At 48.3% G+C, this 8,846-nt stretch overlaps 2 protein-coding genes across 5 annotated transcripts; both read right to left on the bottom strand.

The window, feature by feature from the left end:
• Positions 1 to 764: 764 nt before the first annotated feature.
• nucb1 (nucleobindin 1) lies at positions 765 to 5,562 on the bottom strand. 2 transcript variants are annotated; one of them, XM_048991908.1, is made up of 13 exons: positions 5,386 to 5,562; positions 4,740 to 4,877; positions 4,090 to 4,197; positions 3,828 to 3,960; positions 3,313 to 3,416; positions 2,843 to 3,028; positions 2,538 to 2,628; positions 2,321 to 2,379; positions 2,151 to 2,243; positions 1,889 to 1,978; positions 1,575 to 1,748; positions 1,388 to 1,490; positions 765 to 1,010 (listed from the first exon to the last, which is right to left on the bottom strand). In XM_048991908.1, exons 1-13 carry the CDS (start codon positions 5,389 to 5,391, stop codon positions 991 to 993), a joined length of 1,305 nt encoding a protein of 434 aa, XP_048847865.1. In that variant the 5' UTR covers positions 5,392 to 5,562; the 3' UTR covers positions 765 to 990. The 2 variants fall into 2 exon arrangements, with proteins under 2 accessions (XP_048847865.1, XP_048847867.1); XM_048991910.1 differs by lacking the exon at positions 765 to 1,010 and adding an exon at positions 1,032 to 1,277 and having other exon boundaries at positions 5,386 to 5,508.
• Positions 5,563 to 6,534: 972 nt separating this feature from the next.
• On the bottom strand, positions 6,535 to 8,536 carry ccndx (cyclin Dx). Of its 3 annotated transcripts, none has more exons than XM_048991480.1 (4): positions 8,223 to 8,536; positions 7,891 to 8,106; positions 7,381 to 7,698; positions 6,535 to 7,212 (listed from the first exon to the last, which is right to left on the bottom strand). In XM_048991480.1, exons 1-4 carry the CDS (start codon positions 8,418 to 8,420, stop codon positions 7,051 to 7,053), a joined length of 894 nt encoding a protein of 297 aa, XP_048847437.1. In that variant the 5' UTR covers positions 8,421 to 8,536; the 3' UTR covers positions 6,535 to 7,050. The 3 variants fall into 3 exon arrangements, with proteins under 3 accessions (XP_048847437.1, XP_048847438.1, XP_048847439.1); XM_048991481.1 differs by having other exon boundaries at positions 7,381 to 7,638; XM_048991482.1 differs by having other exon boundaries at positions 7,182 to 7,212; positions 7,356 to 7,698.
• Positions 8,537 to 8,846: the final 310 nt, after the last annotated feature.

Raw genomic sequence — 8,846 nt, 5'->3', positions numbered from 1 at the left:
TATGGAACAGCAGCTTATTTACAGTGAAATGGCAATCCCTGATGTCTGAGGAAAGACCATAGATACCAGTGGGTGATACTCTCCATGGCTGGGCTGGGCTCACACAAACGGGGGAGGGGATGGTAAAACGCTGACATCCAAATTTCTTTTGCTACCTTGGACAGAACATGTCATAAGCACTAAAATGGCTGCAGAAACGGGGAAAGCGATTCTGCTTCCTCATCCGCTCCTCATCCTTCTGTAGAAATGCGAGCCTTAGTCTGCTGTGCCTCTGAGTGTACATGGAGGATTCCTTCCACCCTGGGAGGGCCACCCCTCAGTCTGTGTCTTGACAGCTGGGACTGGGCAGGTCGATTCACCCACAAACATTTCACCCCTAACGCAGAGAGTTTTAATAGCACAGATGCAGAGCACTGACTCGTGATCAGACAGGGACAGACCAATAAAGATAAAAGCACAAGCGGCTGGCATTAAATAAGCTCCTAGGACCGCTCAGAGGACACTCATACACTGACAATATGAAGAAACCAAGTGAGATCACCAGCACACAGCATCCTGTTTTGACCAGTACTATTTGCATGACTCCGCAGCCCTCTGTAGGTTACAGGTGGTACTGCATCATGGCCTAATTAGACCAAAAAGTCCGTTTTTTTTTGCCGACAGTAAGTATAGTTCCCAAAACCAACTCCAGTGAATAAACAGAAATTTGCTCTGCAGGGAACACAGTAGCACAGATACGTAGCACAGTGATGAACCACAAAAGGTATTGTGAAAACAGCCCCTTTATTAAAATGCAAGACCACACAACAAACGTGAAGCTGGCGCGGTGTGTGGGCGTGCCATCGCGGGTCCAAGTGCTGGGTGCGTGATTCTGGAAGAGCATCGATCTGGGGGGAGGCGGCACCGTGCTCCACTGAGGTATGGGGACGCGAATCCGGGGCAGGATGTCAGCCCAGCTGACCCCGCGCCCGAAATGCCGTCATACACGATTCACACGATGGCAGGTGAACCTGAAGGTACGAGCAGGAATGATGCAGGAACATATCACAACGCATCCATGAAAAGCACCTTGGGGTTACTGCTGAGAAAGGTGCTATATAAGAATGTACTGAACTGAATTGAAAACGAACAGCAATAACTGAACTGATAGAAGGAAAAACCACAGACTTAGTATGTATGTGTGTGTGACTGTTAAGGAGTGTGCAGGGGCAGGTTTTGGGGAGGCTCTGCAGGGGGAACATTCTGTCCATCCACCTCCACATCCTGAGGGACGGGGCCTGGGGGGCGGCGGGATTGTCAGGCCTCCATACCGAAGCAGGCACACAGCTTTCTGTCTGTCACTCATAAATATTCAGCTAAAGGTATTTACTAAACACCACTTCCTCACCTCGCTCTACTGGATGAAACTGCAGCTCCCCATTAGGCCCTGCAGGGGGAGCCTGAGATCCTGCCTGCAGGTTCTTCTGTCTCTGGGACATCTCCATCACTGCCTGGAGGTGAGGGCGCCGCATGAGGAGGGCACGCTCTGTACCGCACAGCTAAACCCAGTGTGTGAATGGCAGGTAAGACCTCACCAGTTGATACTCCCTCTTCTGCGCTTCCAGCGCTCGGCCTCGCTCATTCAGCAGCTCCTGCTCCTTACGCAAAGACTCTGCCTTGAGTCCAAGCTCCGCCTCCTTTTCCCGCAGCTCCGCCTCAAACTGCTGAAGCTCAGCCTCCGAATACACCGGCTTAGTGTCATCCAGGGTCTTCAGCAGGCAGGAGACCAATAGGAAACCAATGCTGACCATGGTTCGCAGTCACTTGCACCCCTCCCCCACCCTTTCCTCTAAGCTCCTTTACCAGTATGGGCCTGACACAGACCCTCCCTCACCCTCACCCTCCTCACCTTCCACTCCTTTGGACTGTAATACTCCTTCTTCTCCAACGACTTCAAAAACTCATCCAGGCTGACCAACCGATCGTGGTTGATATCTACCTGCCCAAATATATTAAATCAAAATTAGGAGAGGTCTGCGGTGGCAGCTGCTGTCTTTAGGAGTTTGCAGTGCCAGTGTGACACAGCGGGAGCACTCAGGAGCTGAAGCAGCCAACAGTGACAGTCGGCGGACAGGAATGGAACGGCAGAGAAACCGGGAGGGCAGACTCACGTTCTTCATCACGTGCTCCCTCATCCTCAGTCGCTCCTCCTCCATCTCCACCATGTCATCCTCCTCATTGCGTGGGTCATAGACCTTTTCAAGCTGGCAGAAGAGATTGACGCATCCCAAATAAGCACAGAAGTAGGGTTCATGTCAGCAGGCATGCAAGAAACACACACCTCTTTAGTGAAGAGAGCCTCCAGCTCCTGCTCATCCAGAACTCCGTCGCCATTTGTGTCTGTGGTAGACAAAAAGGAATCCATAGTCACGCTGCTGGCCAGAGGGACAGTGGCCAGCTTGCTCGATTAAGAAAAGGATGCAGAGAGAAGTAACAGCATTGAAAAGTTAGGATTGAATGATTAGGATGTTTGGCAAAGAGTGTGGGTACACACGGACCATGGAGCTTAAAGAAGGTTTTGGGGTTGAATTCCTGTGGGTCCAGGCCATCCGTCTCCTTCCACACCTCGCGAAGCTGAGCCACGCTACCCTGGGGTGCGATCAAGGACCAGGATTAGCATACAGTTAGTGTTTCCCACTGAAACTGCAATGATCTACTGCAGCTTCTGCTCTACAAGGTGAGCCGACTTCCTGTCCATGTCACACAGGAATTACAAGACAGCATGATGATAATGAAGCTCCTCCCTTGCTCTCTGGCAGCTCCTTCTCTCTTCGGGACTCTCCCCTGCACCTCCCTCTCTCACCGGGGCATTGATTTTCGGGTGTTGCCGGTGTTTCTCCTGCAGCTCCTGCAGCCTCCTCTCCTCCGTCTCCCTCTTCTCCTGGTCCAACCCCTTCAGATACTGCCGGCGTTCATGTTCCTTTAACATCTCATAGCGTTTAAACTCTTCATGTCGCTCTGCGTCATAGTTTTCGAGGTCCTTGGTGGCCTGTAGGAGGACGGGGGGTGGCGAATGGCATGTAAACCTAGCAATCTAGCGGTTTGGCACCATGACTCCCGTTTATTGCTCTACGTAAGGCACCACACCGTGTGCCAAACCCATTGCTACCTGCAAATGAAAAGCCAATTCGAGAAGCTCAAATTAAGCATTAACCCATAGAACCCTGTCCATTAATGGGTGAGAAAATAAACGCATTTTGCGTTTGTTGGGTTCTAAGGGTTAACCATAGTTCGTTAAAATCCTATGTTTATATCCCCTCCATCCATAGTTACCGTAGCGATTAGCAGCTCCAGATCTTTGGCCTCAAAAGTGTTCTGGTTGTGAGGGTCCAGGTGCTCAAATTGCTTCAGCAGTGAGGTGTGGTCTACCTGAAGATCTTCCCCGATGGGAGGTGGACACAGAAAGAACAGCGAGATGCCACACAGAGAACCATGGACATGTACACCAGTGTTATTTAGGAAAACTAAGACTATACAAATAAAATAAAAACAAATGTCAAACATTTTTTATCATCGATTTTTTTTACTTCATTTTGCTGATGTAACGATTTTTTTATAACTAATGGCTAACTGATGATACTCAGAACATGTTAAGCCCCTATTGAGGACACTAGCACGTAATATGCAGTGTGTTCATGCAGGATCAGGCACACAAAAATAGCTCTGCAACTTTCAGACTAAAACTAAACTGGATTTCAAATCAAAACTGAAAACAATGCAAATAGGTAAAATAACTAAGACAAAAACGAGTTCTGGGGTACACCCAGAACTGACTGCCAGGCCCTCACTGTGCATGCTGGCACTGTCCATCTTAGCTTTGAGCAGCATTCGCAGCCGGGACACCTCCTGCCTCTTCAGCTCATCCAGGCGGGTCCGCACGTGGTGGCCGACCAGGTCCAGCTCCTTGCTGAGACGGCCATTCTATCAGAGATTGAGAGAGGTGGAGGCAGGGCATGTCTGCGCTGCAGCAATGGAGGAGAGAGCGGAGGAGCTGCTCCACCTACACAGGCAGAGAGCATTGACCTGTGCGACGGAAAGGTGGGGAATCACCTTGATATCTTCAGCGTTGGCAGTCTGCAGCTTCTCTCTGAAGTGAGGATCAGTCTCCAGTACCTCGATCACTTCTCGGAGGTACCTGTCATAGTACAGCCCAGTGTCCTGAGAAGGAGATGCACCATGTACTTTGAAATGGGAGCTGAATATCGGTGGCTACATGTATAGGTGCCATGGGCAGAGAGACAGGATTGATGAAACTAGACAACCTGAAGCAAAACACTGGCTTGTGTTTTCACAGCACTGGAAGCACAAGACCCAGGTTACACCCAGATCTGACTGCCAGGCCAGGGTACAGAGAGGTACACCCAGATCTGACTGCCAGGCCTGGGTACAAAGGGGTACACCCAGAACTGACTGCCAGGCCTGGATACAAAGGGGTACACCCAGAACTGACTGCCAGGCCTGGGTACAAAGGGGTACACCCAGAACTGACTGCCAGGCCTGGGTACAAAGGGGTACACCCAGAACTCAGAGAGGAAGACCACAGGAACATGAAAAGAGCATAAAACCATCAGACACTGAATGGTTCTCTTAACTGTCAGAGACCAACATGCTCCACTGCTTTATTTGTGTGAACAGAAGTGTTCAGATTTCTGTAAACACCAGTAACAAATGATGAGCCAGAAAACAAGTTTACTAAGTACCGCATTATCTTCCCGCTTCTCCTCCTGAAAGGGCTGGGCATCCTGGGGAATCGAATTGCGCTCAATTGGTAATGACCACACCCTGAGCGACAGAGAGCCCAGCAGCAGCAGCCAGCATGGAGCTCCGGGCATGATCCTCTGGCACAGAAACACAAGAGTAGGAGACACCACAGTAAATACAGGAAGCAGGAGAACCCACAGGAACTAATTGCCGCTTGTTTTGTGTGTGCAGTTTGCATGCTGTGAGGGTTTTTTCCCCCCAGTCCAAAGACTTGCAATTAGGCTAACAAACATTTCTAAAATGGTCATAGTGTATGTGCCCTGCCCTAGACTGGCATCCCAGCTCGGGTGTTCCCCATGTTTTGTGCCTTATCCTGCGTTAAGCAGACTGCAGGACCTCCTCCGCATGCCTGCTGAGGACAGGGGCTTGGAAAATGGACGTACATCTATTGAATAAGACTGCGGTTGCCGTGCTCACAGGTGTGCAATATGGTGGGTAATGGTGTGAAATCACACAAGTATGAAGTGAACAGGCACTCAAAGGGGACTGGCGACACGCAGGATATCCCTTTCGTACGCTCAGTGAGTGCGCCTCTTTCCCGGCAACCTGTGACCGCACTACAGTCTCTATGAGCCTCGCACCTACCTTCATTCGCCAGTCGTCTGCTGTTCCTTCTTTTGTATGCCTTCCCCTCTGCTGTCTTTCCCAGCTCGGCTGCCTTACTAACGAAGACAATGTTCTAGAAAAACAGAATTCCCGACACACGCAGCATCATCGCTAGGCGACAGCCTATCCAGTAGAGCAGCACTTCTCGACGTTTTCAACAGGCGACAGGATCTCGCGAGATCTAGCGCCTATATTGTCATCGTCGCGCAGCATCCTTCCCGGTTCCCATCTCCAGTTCCGAGCGAGGTTTTGGATTTTGAACTTACAAAATAATAACATTGATGAAATGTGGACACTATAATAAAAAAATATATTATGTAAAACAAAACAGTTAATTGACAGAGGAGTTCAGTATCGTGAGTTTTAGAGGCACTAAGTTGGGATTCTGTATAAACACTGACTAATTTAATGAGGTTTAGACTCTAGCGTTCTGAATTTATGAATATGACATTTCCTTTGAGGACAGAGTAGCATAAATGCAGTATTAGCACCAAAATGGTTTATCCTGATACCTAAAACAAATGGCATGCATTCAGAAATGCGTATTTCCTTTTGTCAGAACCAAATTCTCACATAAAATTATTGAGAGGAACAGCTGTAAAAGAAATGGTGGATGATCTTCTTTTCAAGAACACAAAGGAGATATGTTATTAAATAAGCGACGTAAGCAATTTCATCTATAATAACTCTTAAGAAATATATGTGGAACAATCGACGTATTATTCATATTTTGATATATAGCTCTACTAACTCCAGTAACTACTAAATCTACCTCCACTATAGACATCATCTAAAAACATCTGACTCAAAAAACAGAATTCGTCCTTACTGGGGACTAGAGTCTGCCAGGAAGCCTTTTAATCACAATTAAAATGATTATTAATTTACTATACAGGGATCGAGCTAACATCAGCTGGGAGGAGGTAACTCCAAATCAGTGTTCAGGTATTTGAAAAAGTGTGTCTCCGTATGGTGCAAAACCGACTTCTTTGCAGCAACTGATTTAGTTATAGCTCTAAATACAAGTTATAGTTGTAAATACAGGGAAAATCTAATCAAACTGCTTATAAATGTAAAATGTAATGTTTAGTAATAGAAAAACAAACCATGTTAGTGTATAAACAGTAGCCGTGTGATATTCTGGTGTTTTCAATGATAATTCAGTCAAGGACAACGTAAAGAAGAACCACTTTTCTGTTTTATAAAACAAGTATGCAAAATATCATTTGAAACATGGACAGTTATTGTCTTCAATGTGAAGAGTAATTAAACACTAATTTGGGATATTCTTAAAAAATGGAAAAAGTCATTCATTGTCTCAAACAACACATTTTACAACAATATAACATGCAAAATTCAGTGATTATATACACATACGAATAAATTAGGACAAATAAAATAAACACCATAATTAAATATATAAATATCTTAAATAAAATGTTTGTAAGATTGTAGCAAAGACCAAAACAATATGACATAAAACATTCTAAGATAAAATTAAACAGAAGTACGAATAGACCATAAATAAATAAATAATACATTAAATATAAAAATACCTAGATTTGACGTTTTAGTTAAATCAGTTTTAACTGGTTATTTTGATGCAGTTTGATTTGAATGAAAATTTCTGCTGCTTCTCATTCTTTAAAAATCAACGTCTTGCAGGTCAGTTGGGGTGCTGGCTCTCTCCTCCTCTATGTCTCCGTCCTTCTCTGCCTTGTGTTGCTTCTCTTGCTGCGTTTGTCCGGCCCTCAGTCGCTCTGAAAGTGCGCCCTCTATCATGTCTGTGTAGTACTGCAGTACAGCCTGAGATCAGAGAGCGGTAGCTTGTTTTAGAGACTCATTCTTGGATCTTTCATTTGTTTACCATATCCCCCCCTGTCTCCTCACATATTATACATCAGGCATTTATAATCATGGTCGTTCCGTGTTCTCTTTAATGATCTCACCTGCCTTGTGGCCTCATGTACTCACCAAGTTAATACGACAGTGTGCGGCCAGTGTTTTTGGCATGTCCCCTAGCTGAGGACCCCTGTCATCCAGACCTCGGAAGGCAGAGTTCAGTGCTGCCGCGGCAACCAGAGACGGCGGCATCCCCAGGAAGCGGGCATCACAGACGCACATGGCGACCAGGGTGTCACCATGACGACGGAGGGTAGACAGAAACGCCTCTGCGTCTGCAGTGCCAGCTCCTTTCTCCGTGGGAGCAGGTAGCAAGTGTGGGAAGAAGTCCTGGGGAGTAATGGCAGCAACATCCCATTGTAGTGTTGCTAAGACAACCCGCTCCATCTCCTAGCAGAGACAGACAGAAGGAAACAGTGTCAGGGTTGTTCCCGTGACAACATGAGTGTAGAATGCAGAATAAATGAATGAGTTTCTGCCAGTTAACTCAGCAGACAGTGGGAAACCACCTGAACCTACTGGGGGCACCCATGTAAGTGGAAACGAATGCCGGGCAAACACAAGCAGCGTGGGGCGACGTACCCGCAGGTTCTGGGGCAGGAAGGCGCCAGGGGCGGCGGCACAGAGTGCATGAGCACCCAGCGGCTCACTCTGCTGCAGCTTAGAGGCGAGCAGGACGCAGGCTGCGGCCAGGCAAAGCGGTGAGGGCGGCAGGGCCAGGGAGGTTGATAGGAAGCGGTCTAGCAGGGTCACGGCTAGGGGGAAGACGCGTTCCTCACAGCTGGACTCACAGCACACCTGAGGGAGGGGTGAGAGGCTCACACAGCTGGACACAGCTGGACAGCTGTACCTATGCACTGGGTGACAGACATACAGGACGTACAGGACACACACCCTGGATGACAGACACATACCTCCAGTGCCCACTTGGCCAGCTGTTCCCTCTGCTGAGGCTGTCTTTGAGTGAGGTTCACGTAGAGGGCCGACGGTGAGTATCGCTGCTCTACCTGCAGCAGCATCCCCAGCACACGCTCCCCGCTGGCGTGGGGGTCCCAGGGCGCCCTTGGCATGGCATCCTCCTGCTCCTCCTTGCACCAGAGCGACACTGACATCCTGGACGCTCTCTGTGAAGTTCCCGTAAGATGCTGGGCTGTGCGTCCAATTCCAGCTCCGGTCCGTCCGGTGCACGCTGGTGTGTCTGTGTGCTCTATCCTGAGGGGAAGCCCACCCTCATACCTACCCTCTTATACCCCTGAAGGGGAAGGGGGGGGGGCGGGGGACTGGAAAAAGTACAATAATAGAAAGACAACAAAGGAGGGTGAGGGATAATGGCATCAACAGGTGGAAAGAGAGGGAGAGGAGAAGGGGGAGAGTGAGTGAGAAGACAAGAGAGGGAGGAGACACCAACAGATGGGAATGAAAGAGAGGAGGAGAGGAAAGGGTCGTTTCTAAATGGAGTAGGGGGGAAAAGGTCATGTGCAGCATGTGACAATGGGCATGAGTAAAAAAACAGAGGCAAAACCAGGGAGAAACCGCAT

This window comes from Brienomyrus brachyistius, chromosome 22 (genome assembly GCF_023856365.1).
Source record: "Brienomyrus brachyistius isolate T26 chromosome 22, BBRACH_0.4, whole genome shotgun sequence".
NCBI lineage: Eukaryota > Metazoa > Chordata > Actinopteri > Osteoglossiformes > Mormyridae > Brienomyrus > Brienomyrus brachyistius.
Note: the sequence above shows the minus strand (reverse complement) of the source record. Positions and strands in the feature narration are given on the sequence as shown.

Coding starts and splice junctions, on each gene's coding strand:
- nucb1 (XM_048991910.1), bottom strand. Junction 4,198..4,739: donor AGAAGCGGGAAGATAATGCG/GTACTTAGTAAA, acceptor TCTCCTTCTCAG/GACACTGGGCTGTACTATGA. Junction 1,979..2,150: donor GGGAGCACGTGATGAAGAAC/GTGAGTCTGCCC, acceptor ATATTTGGGCAG/GTAGATATCAACCACGATCG.
- ccndx (XM_048991480.1), bottom strand. CDS start 8,420: ATGTCAGTGTCGCTCTGGTGCAAGGAGGAGCAGGAGGATGCCATGCCA. Junction 8,107..8,222: donor TGGCCAAGTGGGCACTGGAG/GTATGTGTCTGT, acceptor CCCCTCCCTCAG/GTGTGCTGTGAGTCCAGCTG. Junction 7,213..7,380: donor CACACTGTCGTATTAACTTG/GTGAGTACATGA, acceptor CTCTGATCTCAG/GCTGTACTGCAGTACTACAC.